The 16233-nt window shown below is 43.9% G+C and overlaps 1 protein-coding gene across 6 annotated transcripts in view; it reads left to right on the top strand.

Moving 5' to 3' along the window:
* LRP1 (LDL receptor related protein 1) overlaps nucleotides 1-16233 on the top strand; it is a 329900-nt gene that overhangs the window by 249916 nt on the left and 63751 nt on the right. For all 6 annotated transcript variants that reach the window (XM_060272175.2, XM_060272177.2, XM_060272178.2 and 3 more), the window contains 7 exons: nucleotides 2649-2783; nucleotides 2930-3059; nucleotides 3837-3963; nucleotides 4204-4355; nucleotides 4975-5099; nucleotides 5256-5627; nucleotides 15245-15434. In XM_060272175.2, coding sequence (XP_060128158.2) covers nucleotides 2649-2783; nucleotides 2930-3059; nucleotides 3837-3963; nucleotides 4204-4355; nucleotides 4975-5099; nucleotides 5256-5627; nucleotides 15245-15434 — 1231 coding nt within the window. The remainder of the gene's footprint in view (nucleotides 1-2648; nucleotides 2784-2929; nucleotides 3060-3836; nucleotides 3964-4203; nucleotides 4356-4974; nucleotides 5100-5255; nucleotides 5628-15244; nucleotides 15435-16233) is intronic.

The raw sequence follows: 16233 nt of genomic DNA on the forward strand, positions 1-16233 counted from the left end.
GCATTCTTGCTGCTGTACTTGCATATAAGAAGACTTTTATATTTTCTTTAGGGATTTCCTCATTTAACAAACCTAATAAATACATATCTGGTTTTTTTGGTATTGATCGTTTCATCATTCTTTTCATTTCTTCGTGTATATTGTTCCAAAATTTTACTATCTCCTCACGTTCCCACCATAAATGGATAAAAGTTCCCGGTTTTTTACTACATCTCCAGCACAAATTGGATTTGATTTTATAGATCTTCGCCAGTTTCACAGGTGTTAAATACCATCTGTAGTAGATTTTCAAGAAGTTTTCTTTTAAATTATTAGCAGCTGTAAATTTGATGTCCTGACCCCACAGCTTATTATGGAGAGGACCTTTATTGGCATAGGCAGGGGTAGCCAATGTGGTGCCATCCTGATGTTGTTGGGACTCCAGTTCTCATCATTCCTGACCATTGGCTTGGTTGGCTGATTGGAGTTGGAATCTAGCAACATGCGGAGCAAATAGAGGTTTCTAGGTACAATATACTCTGTATCCTCATGTTTAGAAAGAGAGAATGCAAGAAACCCAGCATGAGGGAGCCAGAGCTCTGCAGGGGCCAGAATCTGGGGGCAGCAAATCTCAAAACCATTACTGTTGGCAGCCACACTGAAATTGAGAGGCCGTACAATTCTGAGCAGAAATGCAGCCGGAAGTGGGGTGAGGTTAAAATCCCCCCCCCCCGGGCCAAGGAAAAGGTTGTAGGAACCATGAGAGAAGGATGGAACAACATGTACACAGGAGCTATTGGTGTAACTGTTGAGGACAAGGGAAGGAGGGGAAAATAAGAAAATATGTTTTGCGTTGTGATTAAACCAGTAGAAGAACATGTATGGACATAGATGTCCTGTGCTTTTTCATTAAAAATAAATAAATGTATTTACCATTTTACAACAAAACATAAAAGTTAACATAACCAAAAATAACATCAAATCGACTTTCTCTCCATCTGTGGTTCCTTCCATTTTATCTCTACTACTGCATATCCACAATAATTCCTTAATTATTTATTATCTCTAAAATTTCCTTAAATTTTCTTTGCTGCTCATTTTACATTAACCCTGCTAACATTTTAAGTTGCTTACAATAACTTTTCAGATAGTCAATAAATTTCCCCAAGTCTTTGTTAAAAATTCTTTCTTCCTGGTTCCTTATTCCTCCTGTGAGTTTAACCTTCTCCACATCCGTCAGTTTTATCTGCCAGTCCTCGTGGGTTGGAACTGTTTCTTTTCTTCATTTCTGCACATAAATCTTCCTGGCAGCTGTCGCAGCATACATAAACATTTTTGGTACTTCTTGACCTATTATTCCCAAAAGAAAAGCTTCTGGTCTTTTTATAAAAGATACTTTAATCATTTTTTCAGTTCAGTAAATCATTTCCCAAAAAACTTTCGCTACCTTACATGACCACCACATATGGTAAAAGGTACTTCCTTTTCCTTACATTTCCAGCACGTATCTGATTCGGTTTTATACATCTTAGCCAGTTTACTATGAGTTAAATACCATTTATACATCATTTTCTTTTCTTTCTTTCTTTTTTGTCTTTCCAGTTTAATCTTTATTGATTTTTAAATATTGCATCCATCCACCACAAAAAAAGAAAACACATCAAATACAAAGCAAATATTACATATAAAATAAAGTTATTTCATAGGTTGAGACTTCCAACTTCCTCAGCGTGGGTCCTTCATTTCCTTGTTGACTGCATATTGTATGACATTTAACTTATCATAAAACATCTACTGTATAATCTTTGTAGCATATGACACAGCAGAAGTTAATCAAAGCATGTCAAAGATTTCATATGGGAACAATGTTCTTTTAAATATCATCTGTATATATCCCATTCTTTGTTGAACTTTTGGTCTGTCTGGTTCCTATTTTTTCCTGTCATCTTTGCCAATTCTACATAGTCAAATAATATACATCATTTTCATATAGTTCTCCTTTAATGTATTATATGCTGTAAATGTCGTATCTGTAATCCATAATTTCTCCCATGCTGACATTTATATATTGTGACCTATATCCCTTGCCCAGTGTATTGTTGCTGGCTTTACCAGTTCATCTTTTGTTTCCCATTCTAATAACATTTTACACATTTTAGAAATTACTTTTTGCCCTATGCTTTTTCATATTTGGTGTGCCACTCCACAACTGCTTGCTGGTTGAAGTTGTGTCACGTTGGCCTTGCAACACCTAAAGAAAGGTCCTATTTAGCTGACAAGTGGAGTCTAGATCCTACTTGTCATCCAGGCTGAACCCACAGCATGTACTGTTGACTTAAACTAGAGTTATCCTGTCTTAACCCTCTGAAAACTGGGATTCTCCACTGTTTCCCCTTAGCTGCCTTCACTTGTGGTTCTGCCTGGCCAGTGGAGCTACAGGAGTTCAGTAAACCTATTTATTCTGCTTTCATGGCTTTGAGTGCACTAGATCTTGTTGCCAAGGAGTGGACTTTTGGGGACCAGATAACTGGGGTTGGGGAAACTGGGAGACTTAGAACCATGGTGGATGCTGTGTGTTGCTGTAGAGGGATAATTCTCACAGATTTGCATATCATCACTTTTGAACCTCTCCCCCTGACATCCACAACACGCTTCCTTTTTTCCTTCAGAGAATGACACCATCTATTGGGTGGACATGGGCCTGAGCACTATCAGTCGGGCCAAGCGGGACCAGACATGGAGAGAAGATGTGGTGACCAATGGCATTGGCCGGGTGGAGGGCATTGCTGTGGATTGGATTGCAGGTAAGGCAGTGTGCAGTTAGCATCAAAGAATCAATCAGAGATAGGGATGAGGAAGTGTTGGGTGGGATGTGGAGGGGAACACCAGCCTCCTGCAGTGTGTGAAGCAACTGGTTGAATAATCACCTCTTGCACGTCCTTCTCTTCAGGAAACATCTACTGGACTGACCAAGGCTTTGATGTCATTGAGGTGGCCAGGCTCAATGGTTCATTCCGCTATGTGGTGATCTCACAGGGACTGGACAAGCCGCGTGCCATCACTGTGCACCCCGCGAAAGGGTAAGGATTGGCTGTGGTGAGCACATAGGAAGCTAACTTATATTGACTCAGACCACTGGTCCATCTTGGTCAGAACTGCCTGGCAGTGGCTCTCCAGGGTTTCAGGCAGGGGTCCCTCCCTGGGGATGTTGGGGATTAAACCAAGGACCTTCTGCACTGAGCTACAGCCCTTTCCTAAGTAGTCGGTTTGAGCACATGGCAAATGCTCACAGTAAGAATAGGCTCAGGATCCATTTCTTTGTGAGAGTTAATAGAGCCTAAGGCAAGGGTGAGGAATCTGTGGTTTCTCCAGATATTGATGGGCTCATGGGTTCCCTCAGCTCCAGCCAGTTTGGCCAGTGGTCAGGGAGGATGGGAGTTGGAGTCCAGGGACACCTGGAATGCTGCAGCTTCCCCACCGTTGGTGTTAAGGGCTGGAGTTTGGGAAAGGCAAGTCTGCTGGGTCTCTGCTAGAAAACCTTGCATCTGAGGTGAGGTGAGAAGGACATTCAGTTTCTTGTATATGACCTGTGGCAGCCCACTCATACAGCACTAGCCATTGTGATGAATGTGGAAAGCTGTTGAAGAATGTTGAGTGTTGAACTAGAGCCAAAGAGACCCAAATCCAAGGCAATCTATCTGTCAGCCTAATTTTCCTCACAGAGTGGGGCCAAATCATGGGGCTGAGAGAAGACACTGTACCTTGGTTTGAATTCTGCTGAGGAAGGGTAGGGTATTTTTGAACTGGGCCTAAGTTGCATGGCTGAAGATGTGATACGTTTCTCTCCTCTCCTCCAGGTATCTCTTTTGGACAGAGTGGGGCCAGTACCCTCGTATTGAACGCTCCTGGCTGGATGGGACACAGCGAGTGGTCCTAGTCAACACCAGCATCAGCTGGCCCAATGGGATCTCAATTGACTATGAGGTATGTCTCAGGGCTGAGCTTCACAAGAGAGAAGAAGAAGAATGGCAGGAGAAGCGGGAAATCTCTGAAACAAGTGTGCAGGTTTCGGGAGTGCACATGGGGGCTCGCTCAGGCTGCAGAGGGCTGTGGTGTTTTATGCCAGGGATGGGCTGTGTATCTTTGCAGCTCCAGGGTGAAAACAAAGCAGGACTCCCTGCATTTTGAGAAAATATATCCTACATCCTCCTCCTCTCTCTCTAGGATGGGAAGCTTTATTGGTGTGATGCCCGGACAGACAAGATCGAACGCATAGACCTGGAGACAGGGGACAAGAGAGAGGTTGTCCTGCCTCATAATAACATGGACATGTTCTCAGTATCGGTCTTTGAGGATTACGTCTACTGGAGTGACAGGTTTGTGCCTCAGTGCTACCAAGGCTGTTGTAGCAGAGAGAGTCCAGAGTCATGCTTGAAAGGATTTTGCAACAGCCACATTGCTCTGTTCCCTTTCAGATGGCACATGTGTTCATTATGGCTGGATAATTTGGGTAGTATCCGACTAAGTTGTATTCAGAGAAGGCCCATTGAAATCAGTGGGCTTCAGTTACTGAAGCCTATGGGTCTATTCTGGGTATGGTGTAATTGGATACAGCTCTTTGCTTCCTTTGTTGGAACCTGGTTGCATACTGGAATATAATTTAATCTTTTGAAGTGGTTGTATCTATTCTGAAGCAATGCTGAGCCGTGTGTATGTGTGTATTCACATACATATATATGCATTGTGCATGAGTCAGTTGTAAGTGTGTTAATCAAGGGAGAAGTCTGTGCTTGGATAATCCATGAATATTTGGGTGCAAGGTGGGTGGGTATACTCTTAACAACATGCATAAGTAAGAGTGTGCATATGTTGAAGATTATTGTCTCATTTTCATAACCTATCAATGCTTCCTTTCTGCACATAGTCATGAGGCAGATGTGTTAATACTTTGTGGGTACATCTCATACTCACGCACTTGACTGTGCCTCTTTTTAGGACTCATGCAAATGGATCCATTAAGAGGGGCAGCAAGGACAATGCTTCAGATATCGTGTCCCTGCGCACAGGAATAGGAGTGCAGCTGAAGGACATCAAGGTCTTCAACAGAGCCAGGCAGAAGGGTGCGTGAAGAGAGAGCCTGGCCTACAGGCCCAGCATTAGCACTACACCAAGCAGTAGGGGGGGTGGGGGTATTCAATTCACCTCGTGGTTAGTTAGGCCATCCATGCTGATAGGAGCAGGTTGAAAAGCAACTGGGTGCTTCCTCTCTTCTACAGGTACTAATGTGTGTGCCCAGAATAATGGTGGTTGTGAACAATTGTGCCTGTACCGGGGAGGAGGCCAGCGGACTTGCGCGTGTGCCCATGGCATGCTCTCTGAAGACAGTGTAAGCTGCCGCGACTACGATGGCTACCTGCTATACTCAGAACGCACCATTCTCAAGAGCATCCACTTGTCAGATGAGAACAACCTCAATGCACCCATCAAGCCGTTTGAAGATGGCGAGCACATGAAGAACGTCATTGCCCTGGCCTTTGACTATCACCATGGCAGCAAGGGCAGCAACCGCATCTTCTTCAGCGACATTCACTTTGGCAACATCCAGCAAATCAATGATGATGGCAGTGGACGCAGGACCATAGTTGAGAGTGAGTACTGTGGGTGCCCCTCCCCACTCTTCTCTTTCCTCTGGGGAATGTTTACAGGAGAGCATCCTGGCCTTTGTGGGTTCCAGAAAACAAAGTGAGAGATTGCTATGGCTTCTGTGTAATCCTTTGCACATGTCTGCTGTGGAGGTCACTTGAAGAACTACAGCTCCAAGTGAACATTCCTGTATTGGTGGGAGGATCCAGTATTACAGGGCTGGGCCATGGACTCAAGAGGATTGGATTGATTATGGTCTAGACTTCAGCAGAACTCTAGGGTCCTGCAGGACTATTGATGGGAAATCATTACAAAGTCTTCTGGGTGGAACTAGCTGTGGGCATGAAGTCACAGAGTTATTCTGCAATAGTGGAAGTCATTCTGGAATCTGTAAATCTACCCATTAAACTGAGGGCAGGGCTTTGTAACAGTGACCTGGTTCATGTGCCACACATGGCTTACCGTGTTTCTCATATTATAAGACATGTCTTATATGTATTTTTTCCTCAAAAAACACACACTATGGCTTATTTTCAAGGGATGTCTTATTTTTTCCTCCTCCTCCTGCTGCGGCCGGCATTGCTGCTGCGCCTATCACTATGTCTTATTTTCGGGGTATGGCTTATATTCCTTGAATGCTTAAAAATCCTGCTATGGCTTATTTTATGGGTATGTCTTAAAATATGAGAAACAGGGTAGTGTTAATGTGCGAGTGCACCTACTTCCTGAAAGCAGCTCACAGCCACTTTTTCTTCACGGCCCTTTTAGCTGCTAAGCAATGTTTGTTCTTGGTTTATGGCTCATGGGAGTTTAGGATAACTAAACCACAAACCTGGGTTTGGACAGCATGCTAAGCCAAGCCTTGGTTTAGCTTAGTGTTGTGTGGCAGTAAAAAGGACCAGGTAGTATCTAGATGGCTGTGAGCTGCTTTCAGGGAGTTGGCACACTCCTGTGTTCACACTTAAGCTACTTCCAGATTGAGAAAGAGAGAGAGTCCATGTGACAGTTCAGTGGGAGAACAGGAATAATCCCTGAGGTTGGAGACTTAAGGACAGCTGTTGCAAGGGCTTCAGAGCTCAGTTGATTGAGCATAGACTGAAGCAAGAGGTGAGTTAGGGAAACCTGGCAGCACGTTCTGGCTGATTTTGTACCATGGTGATGGATACTAGTTAATTTCTATACAGCTTAATATATTAAACATATCTCTAAGTGGTGTACTGAAAACTGAAGCAACAACAGACCACTTAAATAAAAATATTTATGTGAATAAAATGGGCCTTTATCCATAGACCATCTTGATCCACCCCTGAAGGAAATTATTTGGCGTTGATTGCCAAGAGCAGTTTTCTTCAGAGCACTTGCCAAGGCAAACCTAGGCAAACCTGGAGCATTGCAAGAGCCACAGAGCCACCCTCACTCCATCCCTCTTCCTGCTGAAGTCTAGTATAGAGGCAGGGAACCTGTTGAACTCCCAACTTCCATAAGGCCCAGCTACTATGGCCAGAGAACACTGGTGTAGGATATGGTAAGCAGGGCTGCAGATGGAAAGAAACTAGTGGTGACTACTTCTTTCCTTATGGGAATGAAGGAGCAACCTGGAATCAAGCCCAGTGGCTATGCAGGAGGATGGGAAACACCAGCAGGGATATATATCCTCATATTTGAATGGCAAAAGTCTCTGTGTTGCGATTGCGCATATTTAAAATGGTACCAGAATAAGGTTTGAGCAGATGGCCAGTGGGTTTCTGGAAAAGAAGCTTTTTGGTCATTAATAAATCCCTGCTATTCCAAGCCATAGTTGCTCTACAGCAAAACCTGGCAAGCTCCCCTTGCTTACATTCTATTTGCAATAAGAAATTGTTACTAAAATCTGAGCATACCTTGGATCTTTCTGAGGAGCTATTATTGGCCCTAATTTTTTGCTTTACCTTGATTAACTTTTATTATTTCCTCCCACAGCTGTTAAGAGAGTCATATCACAGAGGTAGCTCTCTATGAGGAGCATCCTAGTGCACCTGTTCACACTTTGCAATAATATGTTTGCAGTCTTCTAGTCTTAATTATTTGAGGACAACCAATTTGTTCTGTAGACAGAGTACATTGGGAGCACATTGGGAGGGGAAGTCAGCTCATGTTTAGAGTGCTGTATTGTGTCCTGCAAAACAAAAACCCATTTGAACATTTATATATGGAATACAGGCTAGCTCATGAGTGCATATTCTTGGCTGCTTAACAACCTAACCAAGAAAAGTTATATGGAGCTTATTCTGGTTTAGGGCGTTTGATGAGCTTGAAGGGGGAAAGAGAGGTACAGCATTTCATACGTTTAGATCTCATTGAGAGTTGGAGGTGGGCGGGGGAGCAATTGCAAGGCTGTGTGAATATAAGATATGCTATTTGGTGCTCTCCTGCATGGGCCAGTGGTATGTATCATGGGCCAATGTGGCTGTTCTACCATGGCCCAGTCTCTGCAGAAGACATAGTACCTGCTGTCTTTTACCTTAAATAGAATTGCAATACTAGGGGAAATAAGCTCATGTTTAAAGTGCTATACTGTGGTTTGCAAAATACAGGATCTGTTCTCCCTGGGTCTTCTGTCTGGAGCTTTGACCAAAATACTCTCCCTGTAGAATGGAAGGGCCCAGCCTGTGGAGCAGTGGGGAGAAAGATATGGCTTGCCTTGAAGGGGCTCTCCTGCTGGGATTGTAGTTTGTGGGGAAGAAGAGGATGCAGCTGCAGCTTCTTAGCAAGGGAGAGGCTGAAGCAGCAACCAAGGTGGGGAAAAAACCTACATCATGGCCACTAAGCAATGGGAAGCACAGAGGAACCACCACTGCCCTTTGCTAGCAGCCAATAGCTGGAGGGAAATGATGCCCAAGGAGAGGAAGAGGTGATGGTACTGCCCCTTTGTTGTTGTTTAGTCGTTTAGTCGTGTCCGACTCTTCGTGACCCCATGGACCATAGCACGCCAGGCACTCCTGTCTTGCACTGCCTCCCGCAGTTTGGTCAAACTCATGTTCGTAGCTTCGAGAACACTGTCCAACCATCTTGTCCTCTGTCGTCCCCTTCTCCTAGTGCCCTCAATCTTTCCCAACATCAGGGTCTTTTCCAAGGATTCTTCTCTTCTCATGAGGTGGCCAAAGTATTGGAGCCTCAGCTTCACGATCTGTCCTTCCAGGGAGCACTCAGGGCTGATTTCCTTAAGAATTGATAGGTTTGATCTTCTAGCAGTCCATGGGACTCTCAAGAGTCTCCTCCAGCACCATAATTCAAGGTGATGGTACTGCCCCTTTAGGGATGGATAAATCTGTCAATTTCAGTTTCTCACCATTTCTGGTTTTTAATTGTTTTACCTTTCTTTTTAAAGCCTTTTAAAGTATTGTGTTGTTATTTATGCTTTTGTATTTGGCTTCACTGTTTTGTTAAATCACCCTGGGATGCTTCAGGATGGAGGACAGTTAGAAGTGAAATGAGTATTGCCTTCTGTTTCAGTGGGCACTTGTAGGATGGAATGCTGGGCTACATGAGTCCCTGGTCTGCCCTAGGAGGACTCTGTTGGGAGATCCATTCCCCATGTGCAGTCATAGGTTTATTGTGTATCATATGACTGTATGTGTTTTCAATCCACAGAGTGGAAGTGACATAGACAGGATGTTTGTCTTACTGTGTTCCTAAGTGGGACTGTTGTTCCTTTGTTCTTTCTCTTTGGGGTCTGTGAAGCTAGAGAGAGGGAGCCATGATGAAGAGCTCCGTGTGTGTTTATATGTATATAAAGTCGATTAGCCAAGATGCTGTGCCACTGAGTTCTGTTATGCAACTGCGCAACCACTGCGCAACCCTAAAGTGTGCTGGTGTCTTCTGGCACCAGTCGCTGTGATGTTCGGGCTGGAGAATGCTTATGAAGCTCCTGAACGATCGCCCAGAAGGGGGTGAACATGCCAGCTGGGCATGTGTCTCTGCCAGGGTCCTACTTTTTAGTAGGCCTTTTCCTGACAGACTCTTCTTATGTTCTTTCTTAAGAAAAGAGGTTCTTTCACAGCTAGTTCAAGCCTGGACCAGTGATTAATCAGGGATCTTTAGCTCATTAACTTTGACTTTTAAGTTAAGAATCAGCTAGTAAGCCAGTTAAATGGATACATGTTTATTGGAGTGCTCCTCCCCCTTTTTCTTTTCTTTTTGAGGATCCTAAATGAAGTAGGTTGCCTTTCAGAGGCAGGAGTACTTCAGTTTTAAAGAAATTAGTTCCCACTTACTGTTAAAGAGAAAGGAGACAGGAGTCTTTTTGTTTCCTTTCAAGTGTATGAAGCAGGCAGTGCTCACCTCTGACACACTTTGGTTTTGGGTTAAATTGCTGATTTGAGAGGTAACAGAAGCCAACAGTCTTCTCCTAGCTACCAGGTATTTTTCACCCATGTTTTAATGTACACCATCTGTTAACAGTGGCAAAGACAAAACATGTGCAGCTCATTACTAATGCCTGCTGCAAGCAAAAGCAACCATTCAGTCTCTGTTCAGTTTTGACTGCATCTCCAGTTGCTGACTGTTTTCTCAATACTATTCACATTTAGTGAGTTAATATTGACCAGCATAGCTGGCAAGTTATCCCCTTTTTTAAGGGAAATTCCCTTATGCTGAATAGGCTTCCTCACGAGAAAAGGGAAAACTTGGCAGCTATGCTGACCAGGCTCATCTTCTTGGCTAGCATGGCAGCCTTTTGCACATGTCCTCCTTCTCCAGAGTCATCAGACAAATCAGACACAGTATTAAGCAGGTGTCCTCCAGGCACTTGTGTGGAAAACCTCTCAGTGCTAGAGCTACTGTATAATCAGTACCTAGTCCATTCAAATACTGTATCATATTTCATCCCTGCCTGCCTGCTCCCTTCTCTTGCATCTTGAACGGTGTATATAAATTAGAGTTATGCTCAGTGGGTTTAATGAGATTCAAACCTTTCTGTGCTCAGGGCATTGCCGCTTTTGGTACTGTTTGCTCTGCTAATGTGTGTGGCTGAGCACTAAGTCACCCTCCCTTTCTGGAGTGGCAGGCGAAGGAAGTAGAGCCCCATGCGTCTCACTCAGTTTTCAAGCACAGGCTTGGGGCATACGGTAGCAGCAGGGTGTGCCATTGCATATGGAGATGAACAAATTAGTTTCCTTCTGTTTATTAATTTTGGGGGCTGAGATGTGCAGATACAGGCATGCCAAGATGGATAATTGCCAGTGGCTTCTGCATTTACTTGTTGCTGCTCCTTTGAATGGTTAGTCCAATGGAAGAAAGAGCTCCTGTGCTTTTTTATTTTTTGTAGGAGTAAGGAATGCTGGTAGATTTCCATTCCCCTGAGTTAAGTCAGGGGTATCTGAGAGATTGGTGGTCTTTGGGTGCTGCCGTATGGTGCCTGCCGTGTGGTGCTGTCTTGGTTTGAGTCGACTCTGAAGTATGCTCCTAAGTCTGAGAATAATGTCATCTTGCCTTGCCTTCAGTTTACATAGGGAGCCAATACAGGTTAAGTCCCCTTTTCCTTACAGTGCTGAGATGCCCTTGACAAAGAAGCTGATGCTACAGTGAATGAGTGACAGGGCACCAATGTCTACTAGTTACAATGCTGATTATTTCAAATTTATGACCCACCCTTCCACTTGAAAGGGAGTGCAGGGTGGCTCACAGTAATAAAATTACATTAAAACCATTTTGAACAGTGCTATTACATATTGCAGGCAGCAGTTAAACCCCGATTATACATTTGTTATGTGCATATTCCACCTTTGTTTAGCAGAACTCACTGCTGTATACATGGGGGTTTCCAGGTGATCTCCCATGGAGGCATTTAACAGATCCAACTTCATCAATGCTGCTGCAGCGGGTCTCTTCATCCACAAAAGGTGGAAAGAGCCAATACAGTTTGCATACAGGGTGAATAGATCCACGGAGGATGCCCTCACTACCACTCTCCATGCCGCTCTGCTCTTCGTGGACTTTAGCTCTGCTTTCAACACTATCCTCCCCCATAGACTGATGTCCAAACTAGAGGCGCTTGGACTTTCTAACTCCATTTGTCTCTGGGTTTTGAATTTTCTGTCAGACCGCTCCCAGAGGGTTAGAGTAGGGTCATATATGTCCACAGCTCTTAACCTTAACACTGGCTCCCCACAGGGTTGTGTGTTGAGTCCTCTGCTCTATACACGTATGACTGTAGCAACAAAATAATCAAGTTTGCTGATGACACCACTGTGGTGGGGCTCATTTCGGGGGGGGGGGTGAGTCTGCCTATCGGGACGAGGTGGAGCGGCTCTATGGTTGGGTGTGGAGATAATAATCTGGTCCTTAATACTGCCAAGACCAAGGAACTGGTGGTGGACTACAGGAAGAAAAAGGTGGACATTCAGCCCCTGTATATTGGCGGGGACCAGGTGGAGAGGGTGGCTATATTTAAGTTTTGGGGTGTTACCATCGAGCAGAGTAAATACCATTGCTCTGGTGAAGAAGGCCCAGCAGAGAATATATTTCCTCAGACTTTTAAAAAAGAACAAGCTGAGTGAGAGACTGCTGGTGTCCTTCTACCGCGGCTCCATAGAGAGCATTCTTACATACTGTATCTGTGCTTGGTTTTCCAGCTGCACAGTCATGGATAGGAAAGGTCATAACCACAGCCTGAAATTTTATCGGTCATCCTCTCCCATCTCTGGAAGAACTATACAACTCCCGTTGCCTTAAAAAAGCAAATAATATTTTACAGGATCCATCTCATCCTGGATATAGTCTTTTTGAGCCATTGCCTTCGGGCAAGAGATACAGAACAATTAGATCAAGAACGAATAGATTAAAAAACAGTTTCTATCCAAGAGCTATAACCATCTTAAATGCTGTAACTAAATAATATGATCCTGGGGAGTTGGAATGGGTGTGTGTCTGTGGGTGGGTGGCTGTAATTGTGATTTTATTTTGTTTTTTATGGGATGGCATTCAATTTCGTTGTACTATGTACAATGACAATAAAGTATCTATTCTGTTCTATCTGGAAGTGCCCTGGGACATTAGTCCAGCTGAACAGCTTAGGATGTTTATCACACATATTGACATGGCTCAAAGGTCACATTAAACCAAAGTTAAAATAAAATATGGTTGAATGTGATGGAGCTGCATGCTGATGCAATTGTCAGCACTTGCTCTGCCTCTGCTCTTGCTGCTGCGCTGCCAATAAACAAGCCATAGTCAGCTTGTTGGGTCATTGAAACCTGGGCTTGTAGTTTATTTCCCCAAACAAACCATGAATCTAATGCTTTTGCATGTGATTTGTTGGGAGAGAAGCAAACCACTATGGTGTGTTTCTTGACAGCACAGCAGGAGTCTGGGAGGAACAAAGGACCTATGTTTTCAACAGTTTACACCAGTCCACTGATCATTCAGACTAAACTATTTTCATTTGAACTATGGTTTAATGCGATGCACAAACCAGACGGTTGTTTGAGGCAAAACCTAAAAATACAGGGGAAGTTTAATGATAGAGAATGTACAAAGTGCCCGCAGCAGCAGCAGCAGCAGCAGCAGCAGATCCAGGGCTGCACAGGTGGAGGAGCCTGGTTTGGTTCTGCTTACTTTGCTGATCTACTTTAGGAGATTGGCTTTATGTTGAGTAGCGTCATGGCTGGTGATGGCCATCTAAGCTCTCAGGTGCAGAGGGCTCTGCTGCCCTGTGGCTCTTGCCTAAAGGTGCATATTCTCCTCCCCCTCTCCATTCACTGAGTTACCATGTAGTTTCCTGGTCAAAGTTGTGAACTGAAGGGGCATGATGAAATGGCAGCCTTTGCTAAAGCTAAAGCTGTGCACATGGGTGAAGCTTGGCTCATGCTGGGGCATCTGCGACTTGTTTTTGAACTGAACTGGCAGGGGCACTCATAACAGCACAGTGAAGTAACTCAGCCCAGAACGACAGATTGGCCACAATCACCCAGGGAGTTTACATATCAGAGCAAGGAATTGAACCTGGTGCACCAGAGTCTCAGATTATCGAGCCATTGTTTCCTCCAGGCTGTATTCAATTACCAAAGGCAAATGTGGGAAAAGTCTCTCCTTACTGTGATGCATCAAGGAGCGCTCAATTAAGAAGTGTTGCTGAGACAGCAGAAGAACCCATGCTGATACTTTAATTGCAATCGTTTCCTTGTGTTGAAAGCATCTGTGGCTAAATCAATATAGACAATTAGTAAAGTTATGTTTATGGCAGCTAGATAGTTAAGCAATCTGTCAGAAATCCAAATGTGCCCATGTTGTTGTTGTCTAGCACTGTCTGCAGCACGATGCCATGCTGCCTAACTGTGGATACCGTAGTTTAAAACAGGCACACTTTTGTTGAGTTCTGTCCATGCTGGACAGATAACATTTTCAGAACAGCACTGCCACTTTACATTTGATACAAACTTACATGGATGATTTAGCTGAGGTTCCTGCGCTGCAGGACTAGATGACCCCTGGCGCCCCTTCCAACTCTACAATTCCATGATTCTCTTTCTCTCCTGGGGTAAGCTCTGAAAAAATGATGCTGCCTCCTCCCATCACTTGGCCAACTTTTCAAATGGTAGTGTTTTGTCTTCCCCCAATGTGAATGGATATTCCACATGCCTCTTAAGAAAGAAAAAAAAGGATTAGCCCACCTGCTGCTCAAGTGGAGATCCAAGACTGATGTCTGATCAGTGGCATCATCTGTAATGTATACACCCTCTGTGACTGCTCATAAAAACTTTTATCTTGAATCAGTGCAGTGGGTTTAGCTTTCTGGATTGTTGTTGCTCTCTGGACTGTTGATTGGTTTGGGTGGGAAGGCTAGCTCCTTATTTTTCACAGAATCTTTTCATGATTCTTCGGGCTCAAGGTGTCCTGAACAAGAGTGAGAGCAACTCAACCAAGCAACCTTCCTTCATTTTAAAGGTTACACATGTGGGTATGCCAGCCATGAGCCTGTGATGAAGTTTTAGCTCGCATTTGTTCATGATCACCAGCAGTTCTGATGTAGCACCAAAGGGCAAGCAAGCAGAATCATTGGGGTAGTGCCTGAGAGCTTTGTGGAATATGATTGGTGCTATTGTATAAGGGCTCATCGAGAAGATAAGCCTTTGTAAGAGCAGGCCTGGGGAAAAACCAGGTAGCTCAATGAAGGCCTAGCTCCCACTAATGCAACAGGACAGAGAAGGAGCAAAGTGGCTTCCACTTTCTCACTGGGCACCAGTACACTTGTTTAGGGAAGCTTTTAATGTTTGACAGACTATTGTATTTTAATATTTTGTTGGAAGCTGCCCAGAGTGGCTGGGGAAACCCAGCCAGATGGGTGGGGTATAAATTATTATTATTATTATTATTATTCATGGTAGGCCATAGTTTGGCTTAGCGTTATGCGTGAACCACACTGTTTGCTCAGAAGCTTCTTCTGAGATCAAAGAAACACAGCAGCCAAGCTAGTTAATCTGTGCTTAACTGATAGTCAGCAGAGCAGGACTTGAGACAGATTTCTTGAGCAGACTGGGTGGGGAGAGCATAGAGTGGGCATCCAGTTGCTAAAGCCTGAGAGTTAAAAGACTGTGTAAGGAAACCACTATTTTGCTGAAATTGCACCATGCTCTACCTTCTCCAGATGTTGGCTCTGTTGAGGGGCTGGCCTACCACCGAGGCTGGGACACTTTGTATTGGACGAGCTACACCACCTCCACCATCACCCGACATACTGTGAATCAGACCCGTGAAGGAGCTTTTGAGAGAGAGACTGTCATCACCATGTCGGGGGATGACCACCCTCGAGCCTTTGTGTTGGATGAATGCCAGAAGTAGGTTCCAGTGTGCAAACCCTTGGAATCACTGGGGAATCTGAATGTTCTTATTCGTTGATTCATTTAAATGTTTTTATACTGAATGGCATGCAAACACTTGGCCTTCAAGGGCTCCCACAGCAATTTACAATATTTATACAGTACAAATCAGTTTTAGACCATGGTTAAAATTTAAAATCTACAGCATTGTTATCCAAACCATCAAGTTGAAAACCAAAATGTTCACTAACCCATCAAACTCTATATCTTTCTGAAAGGGAGTCCAGTGCACTTTTGGAGAAGGGAGTTCCAAAGAGGTACATCACAGAGAAGGTCTATGCACAGCCTCTCACATTTGCATTCTATGGAGGTCCTTGTCATCTCAATGCATGAGAGGGAACACAAAAGATAAAAGAAGATTGTTGCATGTTATTTCATGTGTAAAAAAGCCTCAGTCTCTTGTATACATTCTTCCCAACATTTCACCAGGCATGGGAAACAGAAACTTTCACTTCAGTGTTTAATTAAGCTGGTTTATTTGTGCATTTGAACCCTAAACTATAGCTAATATTGCCTATGGTTTACTAACACACGCCAACCTTATAAATCATGGTTTGGTTGCTTCAGTAAGCCATAGTCAAATTTAACCACTTTTTGACCAGGTTTAGACATCATGCTAAACTGTGATTAGTTAGTTCAAAACGGGAGAGAAAGCTTCTTGTTCACTTAATGATAAACCAAAGTTTAGCAAAACAGGCAGTGACCATTTTAGGTGTATCCGATATGTGTGCGGCCATGACCATGCACATTATGCCAA

The sequence above is a fragment of the Zootoca vivipara genome, chromosome 2 (genome assembly GCF_965207765.1).
Source record: "Zootoca vivipara chromosome 2, rZooViv2.hap1.1, whole genome shotgun sequence".
NCBI lineage: Eukaryota > Metazoa > Chordata > Lepidosauria > Squamata > Lacertidae > Zootoca > Zootoca vivipara.